The following is a 20,744-nucleotide window of genomic DNA, read 5'->3' as shown; positions in this document are numbered from 1 at the left end:
TCAAAACTGGATTATAGATGGCAGACAGTTGGTGTCGTAAACCCCCGCCTCTGTTCAAAGATGGTCACTCACAGTGGACATAGATGGCTTCTTTCACTCCTCTTTCAAACCATCTGTCTTCTCTGTCCAAAATGTGAACATTGGCATCCTCAAAAGAATGACCTTTGTCCTTTTAATGCAGATGGACCGTTGAGTCTTGTCCCATCGAGGTGGCTCTTCTGTGTTGTGCCATGTGTTTATGAAGTGGCTGTTTGGTCTCTCCAATGTAGAGGTCTGAGCATTCCTCGCTACACTGTACAGTATATACTACGTTGCTAAATTTGTGTTTAGGAGTTTTTGTCTTTGGGATACTCCACTCCACCATTTGACCTTAGAATTGAAGAAGCTTCTCGGATGAGAGGTGAAACGTCTTGAAGTAACTTAAAGAAGTCCAGACGCTTTTCTTTCCAAGCTCTTTAGACCAGTATGTTGGTTTGTTTTCTGGCAATGGCATGTATTGATGTGCAACCTCTGTAGGGCCCACTAGATGTCAATGTTACACCACAGGTACAGCTTTACTTTTGCGCCTTTTATGTGCAAGTATTACAGTGATGATACGTAATTACAAGTTCATCATTTTCTTGGGTATGTGTTATTTCTTTAATGCCAGAGGCTCTGATAAGTTGTGTTGATGAAAAACGTTGTGACATGTGAACCCCACAGGCGTCACAGCCATGGTTCATGAAACCTGACCTGCATTGCCTGAAGGGGTGGATCTGTACAATGAAAGGTTTGTAATCAAACTACGCTCCAAGCATATAAATACGCACATGCTCTGTTGCACACACACAATCGACTCTTTCACACAGCGCTTTCACTATGGGCTTCCGGGCTGCTGCAACCTGGTACCGCTGCCTCCCAGCGCTCTGCTCCGGGACAGCGCTTCGGGTCGCTCCGGTGCTCAGACCCGCACCCTTCGCTTCCATCCCGGGCAGAAGAAACCTGAACGTGCAGACAGCAACTGAGGCGGTTAGGCTGAAGAGCATTGATGACTTACCGGGGCCCAGCCGGTCCACCAGTATGTACTGGTTGTTGGTCAAAGGATACGCGGAAAAGATGCACTTACTGCAGGTACTGGAAGAGAATTTAGTGGCTTAAAACAACAACAGCAACTTTTTAACTGTTTGTACATTTGCGCTAAAGAGTAGAACAAGTATGAGATGACCTTCAGCCGACAACAAAAACTGTTTCCACGGCTGCTGCTAGTGTTTCGAGAAAACGCATTCAGGGATGTTACTTTCTTTCAAACTTTTGAACAAACATTTTGGCTTTTTTGTTCACTTTTATTTCTATTGGCTCGATTTTGTATGAAGTCCAGCCAGAATGAAATGTGAACTAAATGTGGGACAGAGAGAATGACTTTTAAGTGGTTTCATTTAAACATTTTAATTAGTTTAGATGTATGACCTAAAATTAAACAGGTTTGGTATTAAGTTTTTAGCTATAGAATAGTAATTATACAGTATAATCTGAAAACAGCTTCCCAAACTCCTAAAAAAGCTTTTCAAAGTGTTAATCATATTAATTATTATTTAGATCAATCTATTTAAAAGTAGTGTGAATAAAAACCAAAATCTAAAAAGTAATGAAATTAGTGATTGTAATTAAACAGATATTCATGTCCTCATTGTCTTTGTTATTGTAAAATAGACTTTTAAATAATTCAATTTTGTAGGGCTTACAGAAGCGTCAGTATGGGCCCATCTGGCGCTCCAAGTTTGGCCCTTTTGACATCGTCAATGTGGCGACTCCTGACCTCATTGGTCAGGTGATCCAGCAGGAAGGCCGCTACCCAGTCCGAGTTGAGATGCCCCACTGGAAGGAGTACAGGGAGCTGAGGGGCCAGGCCTACGGACTCCACGTAGAGTGAGTGTAGATGATGTCAAAAAAACTTTTATTCATGTGTCCGAAATTCCTTACAAACAGCCAGGGACCCAGAAAGGAACCCAGAGGAGATCCTCTGACTTATAATAATCAAATGATAATTTCAAATATACATTTTTCTCTGACAACATAGTATTTGTATATAGTATTTCATTCTATTACAGTGGGGCAAAAAAGTATTTAGTCAGCCACCGATTGTGCAAGTTCCCCCACCTAAAATGATGACAGAGGTCAGTAATTTGCACCAGAGGTACACTTCAACTGTGAGAGACAGAATGTGAAAAAAAATCCATGAATCCACATGGTAGGATTTGTAAAGAATTTATTCGTAAATCAGGGTGGAAAATAAGTATTTGGTCAATAACAAAAATACAACTCAATACTTTGTAACATAACCTTTGTTGGCAATAACAGAGGTCAAACGTTTACTATAGGTCTTTACCAGGTTTGCACACACAGTAGCTGGTATTTTGGCCCATTCCTCCATGCAGATCTTCTCGAGAGCAGTGATGTTTTGGGGCTGTCGCCGAGCAACACGGACTTTCAACTCTCGCCACAGATTTTCTATCGGGTTGAGGTCTGGAGACTGGCTAGGCCACTCCAGGACTTTCAAATGCTTCTTACGGAGCCACTCCTTTGTTGCCCGGGCGGTGTGTTTTGGATCATTGTCATGTTGGAAGACCCAGCCTCGTTTCATCTTCAAAGTTCTCACTGATGGAAGGAGGTTTTGGCTCAAAATCTCACGATACATGGCCCCATTCATTCTGTCCTTAACACGGATCAGTGGTCCTGTCCCCTTGGCAGAAAAACAGCCCCATAACATGATGTTTCCACCCCCATGCTTCACAGTAGGTATGGTGTTCTTGGGATGCAACTCAGTATTCTTCTTCCTCCAAACACGACGAGTTGAGTTTATACCAAAAAGTTCTACTTTGGTTTCATCTGACCACATGACATTCTCCCAATCCTCTGCTGTATCATCCATGTGCTCTCTGGCAAACTTCAGACGGGCCTGGACGTGCACTGGCTTCAGCAGCGGAACACGTCTGGCACTGCGGGATTTGATTCCCTGCCGTTGTAGTGTGTTACTGATGGTGACCTTTGTTACTTTGGTCCCAGCTCTCTGCAGGTCATTCACCAGGTCCCCCCGTGTGGTTCTGGGATCTTTGCTCACCGTTCTCATGATCATTTTGACCCCACGGGATGAGATCTTGCGTGGAGCCCCAGATCGAGGGAGATTATCAGTGGTCTTGTATGTCTTCCATTTTCTGATGATTGCTCCCACAGTTGATTTTTTCACACCAAGCTGCTTGCCTATTGTAGATTCACTCTTCCCAGTCTGGTGCAGGTCTACAATACTTTTCCTGGTGTCCTTCGAAAGCTCTTTGGTCTTGGCCATGGCGGAGTTTGGAGTCTGACTGTTTGAGGCTGTGGACAGGTGTCTTTTATACAGATGATGAGTTCAAACAGGTGCCATTCATACAGGTAACGAGTGGGGGACAGAAAAGCTTCTTACAGAAGACGTTACATGTCTGTGAGAGCCAGAGATTTTCCTTGTTTGAGGTGACCAAATACTTATTTTCCACCCTAATTTACGAATAAATTCTTTACAAATCCTACCATGTGAATTCATGGATTTTTTTTTCACATTCTGTCTCTCACAGTGGAAGTGTACCTCTGGTGCAAATTACTGACCTCTGTCATCATTTTAAGTGGGGGAACTTGCACAATCGGTGGCTGACTAAATACTTTTTTGCCCCACTGTATATATAGTATCTTATTATTATTACCTTATCCTGTTCCAGTTTTGCTGCTGTAATTTTGCACTGTCCACTTTCTGCTGTCCCATGTGTGGGACTAATAAAGGCTTATCTTATCTTATAAGCTATAAGTAATTCTTAAATTTTTGGAAAAGAAAATTGGTAAAGTTAAGCCCATGTAACAACCTGGTGGATTGTGGAGGCATCCATTGGGTGCTTGTGAAGAATCTCTTTAAGCTAAAAAAAAAATCTGATTTCATAAAAGAATACTGGCGTTCCTCAGGGGTCTTTCATAGTACAGGTATGTATATAAGAACATTTAGCAAGAGAAAATGTACAAATATCTTCTGCGGAGTAGTAAAGGAGTGCTGAAACTGAAACAGAAACTGGCCAAAAGTTTTTTTTAACAGCCATAATTCTCTAATAAACTTCATCCATCGACTTTTTTTCTGTGTCGTGGGGGTAGCATCCTGTTCTTCTTCTGGTTGTTGTTATTATCCTTTCTCGTCTCTGCTGATTGATACTGACTATAACATAGAGTTTATAAAGCCAAAAATTATAAATTGTCCTTTGATTTTGGCAAAACCTGCTACTGGAGTTCCGCAGAGTTTTGTTACTTGTCCTTTTAAGTTTTTTCCCTTTTAATTTTACAGAACAGGACCAGAGTGGTATCGCATCCGCAGTGCCCTGAACCCCAAGATGCTGAAGCTACAGGAGGTATCGGTTTATGCCTCCACCATCCAGCAGGTGACTGGAGATCTGCTGCAACGCATTGAGCTCTTACGAGCTCGCAGTCAGGACCAAGCCACAGTTTTGGACGTGGCAGCTGAGCTCTACAAGTTTGGCTTTGAAGGTGAGAGGGACAGCAACTAATCCTAAAGGGGGTGTAGGTTAGGGTTTGCAACTCTTTTATTTATGTATTTATTAATATTTTATTTACAGGTATATCCTCCATCCTGTTTGAGACCAGACTGGGGTGCCTGCAGGAGGAGATTCCCCATGAGACTCTTCGCTTCATCAAGGCTCTTAACGACATGATGACATTTGCTGACATGGTGCTTCTCTTCCCACGATGGACCCGCAACATCCTCCCCTTCTGGAAACGCTTTGTTCAGGCCTGGGATGACCTCTATGAAGTAGGTATGTAACAGAAAAAAACACAAAAGGGAAGATTTCTGCTGTTTTGGGTTTGCTTTAAGTTCATTTGTATCTTTTATGTGTTTGCACGGCAGCTCAGATGCTCATCGACAGAAGAATGGCTGAAGTTGAAGCTCAGGTGAGCAGGGGTGAGCCTATAGAGGCCATGTACCTGACCTACCTGCTGTCTTCTGGCAAACTGACCAAAGCGGAAGTCTACATAAGCGTTACAGAGCTGATGCTGGGAGGAGTCGACACGGTGAGGAAACAAAATGCTGTAGCATCATGCGTCTGTTCTTCATCCATTTGTTCACTATTGGTAGAAAGAAAATTTTGGTTAACTGTCACAGTTTGAGCTGCTCCAAAATGCCTTTTATTTTTCCTTTTTATTCTGTAAACCAGCAGTTACTGACATCTTTTAAGATTAATGGGTCAAAAAATGAGCAGAATTGGGGAGTGTGTGTCTGCTAACATAAATTAATACAGTGTAAGCACGTGATTAAACTTGTTTGAGAGGTATCGAATGGAGAATCAATATATTTTGATTGAGTGATCTTCTCTGTTAGAAATTGATGAGGGCTGTGTGGTGGTGCTGGCAGACAGCAGTGAGACAGGTGGAGCTCATTCATCCAGAGAAGCCAGAGATTTAGTTTACACTGTGGACTAATCTCTGAGTAGAGATCATGAGCTTGCTATAAAAATGAACTTGGTTGCCTGAAATGACTATCTTACATGACTTGTGCTGGCCCTATGGCGTTATTTTTGTGCCACTATTCTGAACGCATGCAAAAAAAAAAATTGCAGGCGCAAGTGTCGCATTTTAAGAAGAAATTTATTTTGAGCGAAGAAAAGCTAAATTTGAGTGAACAAAATTCATTGCTGCGTGCAAAAAATGTATTTCAGTGTTTGCTATTATCCACACACACACACACACACACACACACACACACACACACACACACACACACACACCTCTGAAAACGTTAGAGCACTTTTGCAAATATGTGATGTCTTGATGAATCGAGCAGATATTAGAAGTTTACACAGCTACATTCTCGCATGAAAATATCTTAAAAGTTTATTTTGTGACCCAGAAAGAGAAATATTTCAAACTCCGCCACTCTGTGTTCCTCCGCCACTGCCTCGTTTGAGTTTTGGACAAATGGATTCTGGGATATTGCATTTCGTCATTTCGAGCTGATTGGAGACCAGAACAGCCAATCAGATTTTTTTGCATCCAAGTCTGTGATTGGCCGGTTTTGTGGCACAAATATAACTGTGTACAGAAAGAGTTGAACGCGCACGGGCAGAAATGTTGAGAGCGCGAGCAACACATTGCGAGCGCAAGTGCAAAAACTGAGCGAGAAGGGCTGCTAGTGTGTGTGTGTGTGTGTGTGTGTGTGTGTGTGTGTGTGTGTGTGTGTGTGTGTGGATAATAGCAAACACTGAAATACATTTTTTGCACACAGCAATGAATTTTGTTCACTCAAATTTAGCTTTTCTTTGCTCAAAATAAATTTCTCCTCAAAATACAATACTTGCACCTGCAATTTTTTTTTACATGCGCTCAGAATAGTGGCACAAAAATAACCACATACTGGCCCCCCTTTTCCCTCCAATGCTTGGTATGGACCTTGGGTAAGCTTAATCAAGACACCAGTATAAGTAAAGGCCAGAATGTGTGGGACGTTCTCTAAACATGCAGGGTGAGGACTCTGAAGAGTCAGAGGATGGAAGCAAAGTTTCGACACCGTGCTCAGTTTTAAGCCATCTGCTCTTGCACACCCAATCTCATAATGTCTCACCTTCCAGTTCTAAAATAAACACTCTTAATGACAGTCATCACAGACACAGACACATGGGACATGTTTTTCAGGCTTAGACTTAGTACAGTTTGCAGCAAATTGTGCCAAAAACATTTATGTGATTCATTTAAATATTATCCTCCCAAGATTTTGCACTCTGTAAATGAAAAAAGACTCCAAAAAGCATAAAAGTTCTAAATATCAGTTTGACAGTCATGAAAATGCAGTTTGGTTTATTGGCTCTCATCCATGAAATGCGTTTTACTTTTTAACCAGATTCGTTGATTGCAAATACGTAATTTTTTCACAGAGTATCCCTCTGGTAGTGCTCTGAGCAATCCAAGACCACTGGCTTGTACTGACAGCACCACTCCCTCTAGACCTGTCCCAACATCAGCAGTGCATGCTGTTGAATGCCCGGTAACTCAACAATAAAGCACCACTTATCTGAAATACAATTATTGACAGAAACAGTGGACTTGTGTGTTTGCAGCCATTTCCCTGTTGCCGGGTTTAAATATGGTGAATTTGCTTCTTGTGAAGGATTTATTCTCATGACTCATCCAGTGACTTCACTCCCCCACCAATCAGTGGCATGCAGTCTTTTGATGTCACATTTCTGGCTCAACTCAACTGACTTGGAAGTCCTAAAAAAGCACCTGGTACCAAGTACTACTATCTAATGGAAAACCCTAAAAACTGAGTGGTCTAGTTGAGCTGAGTAGTCCAACTTTATAACAGCATATCCAGCAGCCTCAACTCCCTTGACCCGCTCAAAACAGTCTCTTTTACCTGCTGTGGCCTATGGTTCACTATGGACGTCCGTGCCCTAAAGACCACCTCCTGCTGATTTTAGAGGATCTATAGCCTTATAGACATCATGTGAGGTCCTGTAAAGAAACTCTCTCTCTCTCAGGCCAAGACTTATTATTACTCTTCCCTCATTTGTCATCAGCAAAGCCATTCCAGACTGCTGGACTGGCTACTTCACCCCCTTGATCTACCTCATCCTTCAGGTGCCCCTGACCTCTGCTACTAGGCAAGGCAAGGCAAGTTTATTTGTATAGCACAATTCAACAACAAGGTGATTCAAAGTGCTTTACAGAGACATTAGAAACAAAAACAAATAAAAAGCATGATTTAAAATAGATTAAAACAAGCAAACAAACAAACTAACTAATTAACAAACAAACAAACAAACAACAGTATATAAAATCAAAACAGATAAAATCAGAACAGTAGATAAAATCAGTAGTTAAATGTAAGTTTTGAAATTTAAGCTTAAAAGTGTGGATTTGGTGCTTTATTCAAATGCAGCTGAGAACAGGTGAGTCTTCAACCTGGATTTAAATAAACTGAGTGTTTCAGCTGATCTGAGGCTTTCTGGGAGTTTGTTCCAGATATAAGGAGCATAAAAGCTGAATGCAGCTTCTCCGTGTCTGGTTCTGACTCTGGGAACTGAGAAAAAACCGGATCCAGATGACCTGAGGGATCTGGAAGGTTCATACTGGCTCACCAAACACAATGGAAGGCCCTTGCTCTGCCGCTGCCCTGGTTAACCAAGGTGTGCCTCAAGGTTCTGTGCTTGGACCATTTCTCTTCATTTACATGATCCCCTTTGGCTAGATCATTTGTCACCGTGGTCTCTGTTTCTGTTCCTATGCTGATGACCCTAAACTTTATCAGTACCAAACCTATCACACTCCATAGTCACTTGTCAGCTGTCTGAAATTTAAACAAGGATGTTATCTAATTTACTCAAGCTCAAAGTAATGAAATAGATCTCCTAATTTATTCATTTTTTAATAAGATTATGGACTTAGATGATAAATTCCATCCTTTTTTAACACTCTTATGCTGTGGAAGGTTTCTTAGAGTGATAATCCTCTTCCTACCTTTACTTCTAAAATGACTCGGCCCCTCTGATTCTCCTTTTTTAAAAGATCATGTTACTGACCACTTTTAACATCATTAGCTCTAAGAGGTGTTTGTTGCCAGTGTGCAAACTCTTTAAGAAACAGGGTCTGCGACATGTGACCTACAAACCTCAGCAACACAATTATTTGTGCCTTATTCGACACTGAATCTGCTAGCTGAACCTTTATTTTATTTTCCTGTGTGGACTCATTGTTAAACTGTCTCTAGGCAGTTGAGTGAGGAAAGCGGTTATTCATCCATATTACGTTACATTGCAAAATAAACAAACCTTTTCCAAACATGTTGGCATCTTATGTGCAACGAACAACAAAGAAGTTACAGATAAGCTCTGTGTTGCTCATGTAGAGAACCTAAAAGACTGCCATAGCTCATTTAGCACACAAAATTCAAGGTGTGGACTTGTTTGTCTTGACTTCAGTCTGACTCAAGCTTTTCAGCCTCTCACTCAACCTCCACCTTCACCACAACCATGTAAGCTTTGATTCACAATAGCAAAAACACTAGATTTCCATCTCTGTGTCCTCTTGACACGGGTCGACAGAAACCGGTGGCCTGGACTGACTGCAATCAGTCAGTTAGATTTAATGGTGAGAAAACCAGCAGCAGTGATTTGTTTTTGTTTTACCCAGCAATGTTTTTATGTGAGAAGCGAACACACATTACTTACAGCAAAATTGCTTCAGTTTTGCCTGAGGGAATCAAAACCTCTGGTATTCAACACAAACACAAGCCCAGTAGGGATCACATCTGGTACGGCACGTACAGCAAGCTGTCACAGAGCCCGTTTGGCGGCATTCCCTGGTGAGGTTCAGGCTTGTCCCCATCCTTTGCCACAAGCTACAAGTTGGAAGTTTGCGTAATCTGGACATCTTGGTTATCCAAGGTGGGCAAAGATAAAGCTCACAATGTTTAGTCAGTATTTGTACGCTGTGCTCGTGATAGAGGAAAAGTAACAGGCTGAAGGTTAACTTAAAAGGAAGGAAGATAGGGTCCATTATTTTAAGAAGTTTCCTTTTCACATACAGCAAATTTCATGATTCATCCTTTAAAATAGTCTTTTCTATTTTTAAATCAAGTGAAGAAGATAGCTTTCAATCAAGCCATCTTCTTTTTAAGATAAAAGGGATGGTGAACGAGATGAAAATGTGGTGAGGAGATAGTGACTTTGGGTTTTCACATAAGATGTGTCTGTTCCTGAAACATTGATTGTGTGTGCTCACAGATGGGAAAGAAAATTCCAGAAGACTAGAAATAATTGTTTTTCTGGTTTTTACTGTGTGCCTTTCTCTGTTTGCACTTCTTTCTTATCTTCACCGTTCTAGTGAAGTAAAGGCTAAAGAGCCCCCCAAAACATGAGTACTTTTTAGAATGCAGTTTCTTGGGTGGTCCAACTTTGTGAGTGGGAAATCGGAGTTGAGCAGACTGCTGATTCAAATGATTACTGGGAATTTGGCAATTCCAACTTCAGACTTATTCAGGAGTGCACCAATAGAGGCCAAAAAGTCCTTTGAGTTGAGTTTGAGTTGGCTTCAGTATAGTGTCTACAATGGTAACAACAATGATAAGGGAGGGAGCCTGTTTATTGGGGTGTGTGAGTGTGTGTGTTGCAAGGACGTGCCTTTAGGGTGTATGAATGTGCCAGACAATGATTATTGGGGAGTGTCGTGTTGAATCCCATTAATCTTATGTCATACTGAGTTGAATTTGAGAGAGATGTAGTCTGACCCAGCATGTATGTGAATGTAACAAAGGCAAGCCAGAAATATTTAAAGTATACTATTATTTGAATGTAACAGAGCAGATGTTTATTGAACTGAAGCTAATGCAAAGCAGTGCATAGAGGGGAGAGTCTCAATACAAGGATGTTAGAATATTACATTTATAGTGAGCTTATTCATTGTTTTAGTAACATTTCTAAAGAGATCAGGCCATAAGAAAACCTGCCAATAGCAGAAAAGCCTCTGCGTGTCCTTTCTCAGAACACAAATGTTTCACCCCTCACCTAAGAGGGTAATAAAATCTTATGGAGAGTAATTTAATGTAGGTGGTACTGAGAGTTGAGCCTTCAAGTCAAGAGAGTTACTTTGGGTCACATGAGCCAAGGTGTGGTCCATGACATGGGACATTACCATCACAGGGGTCAAGGTGTGGATCCTCTGTGAAAATTGCCCTATCCCGTCATTATGTGAGCTATTAGGTTACACGGGTTAAGGCATGAGTGGCGTTTAAATCGCCTGAGAAGGGATCTGAAGACCGGAATATCCTTTCTCCTGTAAGTGCAGATGTATGGCCAAGTCTCGTGCTGTGTTGTGCCGTGGGTATGTGGTTTGGTTTTTTGGTTTCTCCTGTGTATATTTCAGGCCCTTAAGACTACTGTGAACTGAGAACCTACACAAACATTCACAGATTTCAGGTCTTATAGTGCAGTAGTTTCTCATAATGCCTCCCTGTTTACACTTTCGGGTATTAGAAGCTAACCTCATGCTGTGTGTTTAGACTGGAGTTTTCTTTTTAGTTCAGTTCAGATAGTTTGTGCCACCCAGCTGCTGAGCTCAGGAGTGTGAAGGAGGTGCACACAGAGTCAAAAGGAATTATTTTAGCAGGATGGGAAAGAAAAATGATCCCTGCAAATGCTGAGTAAACATCACAAAGAGACACTATAGTGTTTTTTGTGTTGTAAGCATTGATGTACATCAATAACTTGCACGGTAATAATCGTTTTAAGTTTTTTGTGATGTTTTTACCTCTAATTTTTACCTACGTATCTACTCAACCTCTTCCATTTTTCTCCCACCTGACTCCAGACGTCCAACACCTTGTCGTGGGCTTTGTATCACTTAGCGAGAGACAGCAGGGCTCAGGATCGACTTTACAGCGAGGTGAATTCGGTTTGCCCAGACAAGCGGGAGCCAACCATGGATGACCTGAGCAGGATGCCCTTCCTGAAGGCCGTCATAAAGGAGACATTACGGTGAGCTGACAGCTATTTGCGTCTGTCTCTCAAAGGAGTCAAGTTTTTCTTAACCGTAAGCATTTTAACCGAAGACCTGATGGTTTTAAAAACAAGTCTGTAATTCATAAATGATCTACAAACACGTGATGTATTTTGCATCTGCATGCTGGAAATCATCAAGTTGGTGTTTTGCACTGAATCTTTTCAAAACTTTGCTGTCCACTCATCCAAACTACACAAGTTAGTGATGTGAAGTCATTCGTGACAGGGAACAGTTTGAGTTTGAGACAAGCAGTAACAAGATTTTGTGAAAGCTGGGATTTTTTTGGATGCCTCTCGTTTACTTCTCGGATGAGAAATTCCAGTGAGTGCCAAAGCTCCTCATGTAGGTTTTCACACACAGGTGCTAAATCCTGCTGGAAGACTGAACTGGCAACTTCATGAAGGTTGCCAACAGAATGATAAAGTGCTCTGAAACCTTCTGCTAGACAGCAGAGTTGAATTTGGACATGATAGAAGGAATAGTTCTGCAGGCGTCTTGAAGGACATTCAAAGCTCTTCTTTGGATGTTTCTGCCTTTTGTTCTGTTCTCTGTCAACATGATCCCACACTGCTTTAATAATGTTGACGTCCGAGCTCTGGGGAGGCCGATCCATGACTGATGGTGTTCCACTGTTTGTTTTTCTATCCAGGTATGATTTTACTGCATTGGCAGTGTGTTTGGGATCATTCACATGCTTGAAAATAAAGCTGTTCTTAATCCGATGCTTTCCAGCACTTTAAAAGCCCTTTGGAAGCAAATTATAGAGAAATGAGGGTTGGCTCAGGACTTTGATAGAGTATTTTATGAGAACGGCCCAACCCAGCAATGTCAAACTGTTTTAAGATCACTTACTTAGACAAGTCAGAGCTGCATTAAAAGCAACATGTGGTTAAATCAAGTTTTAGTCTTAATAAAATCGTGCTTTTGCAGCCCTATGCCTCAATTCCACAGTTTAAAAGCGTCAGGATATTTAGAGGTAAAAGTTCAAGTCTGTGAAAACCTTCAGCTACATATGCATGCTGGCTTTCTTTGAAAATCTGATTAAATGAAGCACACACAGGAAGTTCTCATGCTGAATATGTTGTTTTGGACGGTTTCCTGCTTCTGTGGGTGCAGAATGGAAACCTGTGTGGTATTTGCAAATATTCAAGTGGCTGCTTGTGTACAAAATGGTTTGCTCAGTGTGTGTCATCACCTTTGAAACTCAAAAATTGCTGTGTTGTTCTCACACTGCCACCTTAGATGACTAAATTTCAGAGAGGTGTGTTTTTATGAAAGAAAAAAAACGTAACAATCTCGAGGATTACTGATGGCGTTTGCTGTGTTCCCGCGTCTCTGTCGTCTCTGTGACAGACACCTCTCAAAAACCCTCAGTCAGCAAATCACATCACAGTAAGAATAAGAGCAAAATACACCTCTGCCAAGGCTGAAAACTCCCTCCATGCCAAACTCAGAATACTGGTGGCATTTTCTTGAGCAATTAAAGGCAATACCATCCTTAAAAAATAAATAAATACATTTTGGTATGTACTTTTAAAGATGGCCTGTATTTGTATAGTGCTTTTCTAGTCCCTAAGGACCCCAAAGCGCTTTACACGTCCAGTCATCCACCCATTCACACACACATTCACACACTGGTGATGGCAGCTACAGTGTAGCCACAGCCACCCTGGGGCGCACTGACAGAGGCGAGGCTGCCGGACACTGGTGCCACCGGGCCCTCTGACCACCACCAGTAGGCAACGGGTGAAGTGTCTTGCCCAAGGACACAACAACCGAGACTGTCCAAGCCAGGGCTCGAATCGGCAACCTTCCGATTACAAGGCGAACTCCTAACTCTTGAGCCACGACACAGCACATTTAATTCTGTTCTGCCTTGCAAGACTTCTGCCACAAACCCCTGGTGACGGATCCAGTTTCTCCAGTCACTTCTAACTTGGACCAAGTCCACCTCTGGTAGCATATTACAAGAAAATGTGTGCTCGAGTTCCTGAGAAATCCTCACATGCTCTGTGGCAGTAATAGTAATCTGTGGTGGAGTAAGGGTGCATTTTCAACACGATTTGGTCAAACTGTGACCTCAAACATTTACTGGCGACTCTGATCATGACACAACAGGAAAATGAAGCTTTTCTTTTGAGTTTTCACTGATTAACTTTGTCCTTAAGTTGAACTTTATTCTCAATCAGTGGATTAAGTTCTTTCTAACTAACAGTGAGTTCAGGGTCAAACATGGGTCAGAAAATGAAGAATAATACTAAGTAAGCAATTCTTAAGCCACATACCTGTGTCATTATTTCTTTCCTTTTTTAAAAATTTAAATCAATCATGACAGTGACAATGCCAGAGTCAAAAAATCCTTCGGGATTATTTGCATTTTGCACCCATCCCAACAGGTTTTATCCCACAGGGGCGGTGATTTGATTCAGCCTGTATCACTAGGAGGGGTAAAGGTTCACAAGGTTAAAGTTACATATTTCAGTGTTTTTGCACTTTGAAGGTCTTGTACTAATTGATTTATTGCGAATGACCTCTTGTGACCCATCCCCAACAACTTCATGTTCCACACTTGATGAACTGCTCTGTGGAGAAGCAGCCGTGGCTCGAGCGTTCAGAAAAAAACGAGTCCAAATCTGCCCGGAAAGCTACCTGTGTACTTGGTTGCATACAGTTTTTTTTGGCCTCGGTGGAGCTCAGTCTGACTGCCCTTCTAGTTTAAAAGCAGTTGTGTGGTGGTGGTGGTGTTTTCTTTATTTTCTGTGTTTATAGTTAAGCTGTTCCAGCCAGATTGGTAGTGTTATGAAGGACAGGCTCAGTGAGAACCATCGGTAAATTAAAGCTGGTTTTATCTGTAAAGGACAAACTGTTTCAGTAGTCTGCTCTGACCCATCCAGTTCTCCCATCTGTAACACAATACCTCCATGCATACGCAATGTTTTCACAGGACTCTGTGCAGCCATGTGGAAAGCGAAGTACCTGCCATCATTCAGTAGCTTTTAGGAGCAATAACTTGCATTAATGGTTTTCTTTATGACTTTATCAGTCTCTCACATCGTTGTGGAGGCCCAGTCTTCTTTAGTTCATTGAGATTTGAGGTCATTTGCTTATGCACAGTTCTCTTAAGGTCAACAGCATCAGTCAGATTCGGGTCTGGAGTTTGACAGGACCACTGCTGTGCTTGGGATCATTGTCCTGTTGCGTGACCCAGTTTCAGCCAAGCTTGAAGTGTCAGACAGATTTCCTCAGGTTTGACTCTAGAATATTTTGGTATACAGAGGACTTCATGGTTGACTCATTTACTGTAAAACAAACCTAAATCATCACCCCTCCACCATCGTGCTGACAGCTCGTGTGAGGTGTTTTGTGCTGATATGCTGTGTTAGGTTTTGTGCATTTTGGCCAAATGTCTCTACTTTGGTCTCGTCTGTTCTCACCCTGTGGAAAAAATTAGTTCCTACACTAAATTATCGTCAGATTTATGAAACGTGTACTGGCCTATTTTCTTCTTAAAACTGTGCTTATGTTATCAGTCAATCAAGTCAGAATCATTTAGAATCAGCCTTATGCTATGGAATGCTAGGACTGCCGTAATGAATTAATTAAATACACTATTAAATAATTAAATGTGGCAATAATTAATTACAATTGAAAATAATTAATAAAATAAATATTTACGACACATTTAATTAATTATTTAATGGTGTAGTTAATTCATTATGGCAGTCCTGGCGTTCCATATTGTGCAACCTCCATGCAATTTGCATATCATCTGCAGATTACTCCACCCGCATTTATCAAAATTTATTTATATAGCATGTTTAAAAACAACAATGTCGATCAAAGTGCTTCACAAATTAGGAGCGAAGAAAATAATTTACCAACAGCAACACAAAACAACCTATAGAAACCAGCCAAAATTTAGTCAACTAACTTAAGTCAAAGCCAAAGTAAAAAGGTGAGTCTTTAAGCGAGATTTAAAAGACTGAATAGACTCGGAAGTGTGAATGGTAATAGGGAGATTGTTCCATACTCTAGGTGCTGCGATGGCAAAGGCACGAGCGCCTCTGGTTTTAAGCCTAGACCTGGGCTGCATTGAGAGCATCTGGTTAGAAGATCTTAGTGCTTTTTTTGGGGGGGGGGTTATACAAATGGAGAAGTCCTATTAAACAGCTAGGTGCCGTATTATTTAAAATTTTATAAGTGAGTAAAAGAGTAAAATGATCATACATTCTGGTACCTGATAAAAGGCTATATAATGAACCATGTACCTCCACGTATTGTGCCATGTATGGAGAAAGCAGTGACAACGTTGTAAGAGGAAGAAAAAAGTCTGACGACTGTAGAAAATTCAATAATAGAGTGCAGCAGAAAGAGCTGAGTATATCTCCATTTTCACTCTCACCTATGGTCACAAGCAAAAGGTATCAATATTGTTGTTGTTACTATTAATATTTTAATATTCACTTGTGGTTTATAGAGCATTTAAAAGTAGAATGGGAGGCAGAGCCTTCAGCTTTCAGGCCCCTCTTCTGTGGAAACAGGTCCCAGTGGAAGCAGTAATGCTGGACTGCATGTGATTATGAGAATAGTTTTCCACTTCCACACTTTCTATTTACAGCTCCTACACTTCTAACTGTTACAAACAAAATGGATCATATGAGTCCTGTGTCCATGCTTTTCTCTGAGATGCTTATAATTTATCCATCTGTCCTCTTACACGTATCCATTTTAGGGTTGCAGGCATGTTGGAGCCCATTCAAGTTGGCACGGGGTGAGAGCTCATCCTGAACTGATCGTCAGTTGGTGTCAGAGTTGTTTGTAATTTGTTATTCATGTGGGTTCTTCATATTTATGTCCTTGGAACACTAATAAATTTGGCCCTAGCATTAAACAGTTGTACTCTCAGGTCAGGGTAAATGCATTCAGACTGGTCTACACAGTATTTTTTCCACTCTCCTTGCATTTGGTTCCTCCTTATTTCTCTCTTGCCTTCTGTTTGAATTTATTTTATATTTTTTTTGTCGGTCAAAGCACTTTAGAAGGTGCTTTATAAAAAAAGTTATTTCAGTTAAAAGAAAGCAATAAGAAGAGATCATTTCAAGGAAGTGACTTCCTGATTAATTCATTTACTGAAATAAAGAGTTTGAGTCTGATTAGACTTTGATGACGCTCCTTAGCAGAGCAAAGTGTACCGAGGGTCTGTCCAGGGTCTGTCCAGGGTCTGTCCAGGGTCTGTGGAGTACACTTAAATTACCACATATGTTAGAATTTAACTGCCAAGTCTCATTTTTTAGAGCTCTTGTACATAAGAAACACTGATTGTTTGGTTCTGGGGGAATTCTTTTTTTAAAGGGATGCTGTCACTGCTCTGAATACACCGTGATGGTCTAAAGAACTTCCTCAGTTGAATGTTTCTTCCAGGTTTTTGTGAATTCTGAAATAGTTAATGGTTTCTAAGACTGTCTCTATTTAACAATAAAGAGCAGAAGAAGAAGCAGAACCCCCAACCATGAGGGGCAGCCAATCAGAAGAATCAAAGTCATGCAAAGCTCCTATAGTAGAGCAAGAGTGAAAACACCTAGTTGGAAGTGAGCTGAATCAGCCGTCTTTCAGTAAACATCTGCCCTTTTTGGCCTCACGTATTTTCTCTGTCTTCTGATGCAGTTTACGCAAAAACCAACATGTCAGCTGCGATCGATTACAAAGCTGGAAACATCTCTCATGTCTTATTGGAGGCTGATTTGTTTCTTTCTTCCTCAACCAGCCTGTATCCAGTGGTTCCTGGAAACGGACGCTTTGTTTCGGAGAACGAGGTGATTCTGGATAACTACTGGTTCCCGAAGAAGGTAGGAAGACACGGTTACACACATACACTCGTATGTCTTTAAGCATCTCTCTAAAATAAGCCGTCTTTTTCCAGACTCAGTTCCATCTGTGCCATTATGAAGCCTGCCACGATGAGTCCGAGTTCACAAATGCTGAGCACTTCCTCCCAGAGCGGTGGTTTCGCAGTGACACGCCGAATAGCCGCAGTGACAGAGCCAGGCCCGGCTTCTACCAGCATAACCCTTACAGCTTCATCCCGTTCGGCGTCGGGGTGCGAGCCTGTGTGGGGAAGAGGGTGGCAGAGATGGAGATGCACTTTGCTCTGTCCAGGGTGAGTGATGCAGAGCTAGTGCTTTTTTAAGGGTACCTTTTGTACCCTCTGCACAATCTGTGCACACGGGGGGGGCAGCTGCGTTCCTTGTGAGGATTGCCCTTTTCCAGCCTCCCTCGCCTGCTTATAGAAAGCACCATGTGGTAGAAACTGGCATTGCATGAAAGTACAGCCCAGCTAGTTTGACTTGAGTTAACATCCCTTTAACCCAGAACACTGTTGTAGTTTCTTCACTTTCTGTTGATAGTATTAGGTAATTTTGAAAGATTGTTGGCTTTTTCTCTGGGTTTTTTTTGTATTATTGTAGGTTTTAACTTACAATATAAAGCATCTGAATTGAATTGAACTGAAATATTTATAAATATTTTTAAACCCAGGACTAAATGCTGAAAATGACACTAGATGTTCTCTCCAAGTGAAGACAGCTGCAGTACTTTATCTTCCTGCAGTCTACAGATGCTGGCTGAGCAGCAAGAAACTGATAAACTGGAAATAAAAACAGTAATAAAATGATTAGCGAGTCCTTAGAGGGAAATAAACAGAAGAAAGAAGGAATTTCTGCAAAAATGCCAAACAAAATAGAAAAGCTCCTTCTTTTGGCGCTCCAGCACTTGAATGCACTGAGACATGTATCACTTCCTCTGTCTCATCTTTATCACTAAGGACGTGTACAGGCTGTTGAATACTTCTGAAGAAGCCGGCTGGCTTAAAGTGGCATTTCAGGCTGCTGTTAAAGGTCAGCGCCTTTAGAGCGCCACAGATTTTATATTTTTAACCTTTTCGTTCATATTTAAACGGCGGACGGTCACGGCAGATGGCTGCCCCTCCCTGAGCTGGGTTCTGCTGGATGTTTCTTCCTTTTAAAAGGGAGTTCTTCCTTCCTTTCTACACACTGATGCAACCTTGTTGCGCTTTAGGGCATTATTCTTTTCATCGACAGATTGCCTAATCTTAAATAATCTGTCTCAGCTTGTTGGAATTTCTACAACTATGACCTGTTATATCTGTATTCAAGTCATGTCATAGATATGAGCATATGAAAACAGATATGCTGAAGAATGTTTGGGCTGCTTTCAGAGATGAGTCTCCCTGTGGTTTGTGTGTTTTGACATTTTCAAAAGCCAGGTTGCCTAATTAGCGTTTTAATGCAAACATCAGTCTTGGTGGCTGTGGTCAGCGTTGTTCTGTTTTCATGTTAAAAACAGTTTTAACCCAATAGGTTCAATTGTTTACAAAGTGAATTTATAAAGAAAGGAGAAGTGCAGTTTAATGCACTTTTAGCATATATGTTATGTTCTGCAAATCAACAGAGTAAATAACTTAGGTAATCAAACATTTAGCTACAATCGGAAGCAGCCGATTTATGGGTAAATTTTTTTAACACAGTCCTGCTATTGCTCTGCAGCTGATGCAGCATTACGAGATCCAGCCTGAAGATGGTGCACCGACAGTGGAGGCCAAAACTCGGACGCTGCTCATTCCCGCTAAGCCCATCAATCTGCGCTTCCTCCCCAGAGTCTGAAGATGGTGCCAGTGATGGCAAGCAGCTCGTACATTCACAATAAAAGTGCTCCCAGAAGTTTCTTTCTCAGTGTAACTTTAGTTTGAGCAACAGGCTAAAACTGCACAGAGGTACAAATGAGTAATTAGATAAAAATTTAAGGCCATTTCTGGTGTTTGCCAGTCTGGGTGTGGTGCAGTTACGCATCTGAGCCTTAATGGTGCAGATTCCTGTCAGCAGCTGCATTTAACAAATTTCAGCAATGATGGTAGTGAGTAAATCCTCAAGCCAGGTTGACACATGCAGGGATTTCTCTTTAGGAACACATTTAATGGGCACATTTATCATTTTAAAGAAATAAGCTCATAATTTATCTACACATTTATCTTTATATGTATTTCTTTATATTTCCTTAGCTAACGTCTGTTATGGTCTTCCTTTATTATTTCATAGTTGTTGTCATTCTGTTTAGTTTTAGCCCTCTGGTATAGTTCTGGATTTTTCAGCAAGTAAAGGCATGTTTTTTGTTTTTTAAACCTCCTTTAGGTTTGTGCATGTGGCTCCTCAATTTATTAACCCATAACAGAATTTGCAAAACAGATGTTATTAGTTTTTAGTTACTACTCAAGTATAACTTCTTTGCACTGTCAGATCTGAGAGTACACTGGCTGTTAAAGCCGTTTAAACACATTACTTTATTTACTTTCATTAACTTTTACACTGACTTTGAGTTTGACATTGACTTTGGCTAAAGTGAATCTCTGAAGTCTTTGATGATGAACCAGTGAAGTGAAATTCTCCCTTTAAAGTTTTTAAAGATTTTATTTGTGCATGTATTTACACACAAAAGAGCTGTTTTATCTTTCATAAACATATTTGTGCAGGAAGTAATTTCATATTTTTCTTCCTCTTTCAGAGAAGCCAGAAAGAGAGAAAAAGGACTTCTCTGCAGAGTTTAGATGTTCACACAAAATTGAACCTAATGCCCAAATCTTGCCTTCTGCATTATATAATCACTGTAATTGTATAACAATGAGTCCTAATATCACTGTGTGTGTGTGTGTGTGTGTGTGTGTGTGTGTGTGTGTGTGTGTGTGTGTGTGTTAGAAAATGCCAGTCTAACTCCAAGCACTTTGCTTTGCATACCTGTTTTTATTAATCTCTTTGGTGCATGTAAAGCTGGAGCAGGTGGGGCTCAAAGCTCAGATGTTGGAAGTGTGAAAATACTTATGCAGATGGGTAGTGCACACTGCCCCCTTGTGACAATAAGGAGGAACGGCAGGCTGTATACATATTTAAAGTTGAGGTTAATAAAATATTTTACACCGATCGCTGTTTGTTTTGCTGTAAGCTCAGCATCAACCACACAGAGGAATAAAGTTGGAGAGAGTGTGTGAATTTACTGAAGGAAAAGGAATTTTTGAACAATTACAATATCACATGTAGACGTGGTGATTGTGATCCCAGTAAAGATGAAATGTTTGTGTTTTTTTCTAAATAAATCAAGTATTTTCTTTATTTTTGACT

At 41.0% G+C, this 20,744-nt stretch overlaps 1 protein-coding gene across 1 annotated transcript; it reads left to right on the top strand.

Annotated features, from left to right (window-relative positions):
* The first annotated feature begins 791 nt into the window (after positions 1-791).
* Positions 792-20,735, top strand: cyp27a2 (cytochrome P450 family 27 subfamily A member 2). Its single transcript, XM_085449461.1, has 9 exons — positions 792-1,110; positions 1,715-1,905; positions 4,337-4,536; positions 4,626-4,823; positions 4,916-5,079; positions 11,368-11,534; positions 17,324-17,405; positions 17,480-17,716; positions 19,122-20,735. Exons 1-9 carry the CDS (start codon positions 859-861, stop codon positions 19,236-19,238), a joined length of 1,608 nt encoding a protein of 535 aa, XP_085305587.1. The 5' UTR covers positions 792-858; the 3' UTR covers positions 19,239-20,735.
* The last annotated feature ends 9 nt before the right edge of the window (positions 20,736-20,744 follow it).

The sequence above is a fragment of the Copadichromis virginalis genome, linkage group LG23, assembly GCF_057382275.1.
Source record: "Copadichromis virginalis isolate Kocher_CV1m ecotype Utaka linkage group LG23, C_Virginalis_male_GT1.1, whole genome shotgun sequence".
Taxonomy (NCBI): Eukaryota; Metazoa; Chordata; class Actinopteri; order Cichliformes; family Cichlidae; genus Copadichromis; species Copadichromis virginalis.
This window is presented reverse-complemented; position numbering and strand designations above follow the sequence as displayed.

Coding starts and splice junctions, on each gene's coding strand:
- cyp27a2 (XM_085449461.1), top strand. CDS start 859: ATGGGCTTCCGGGCTGCTGCAACCTGGTACCGCTGCCTCCCAGCGCTC. Junction 1,111..1,714: donor AAAAGATGCACTTACTGCAG/GTACTGGAAGAG, acceptor TCAATTTTGTAG/GGCTTACAGAAGCGTCAGTA. Junction 11,535..17,323: donor GTCATAAAGGAGACATTACG/GTGAGCTGACAG, acceptor TTCCTCAACCAG/CCTGTATCCAGTGGTTCCTG.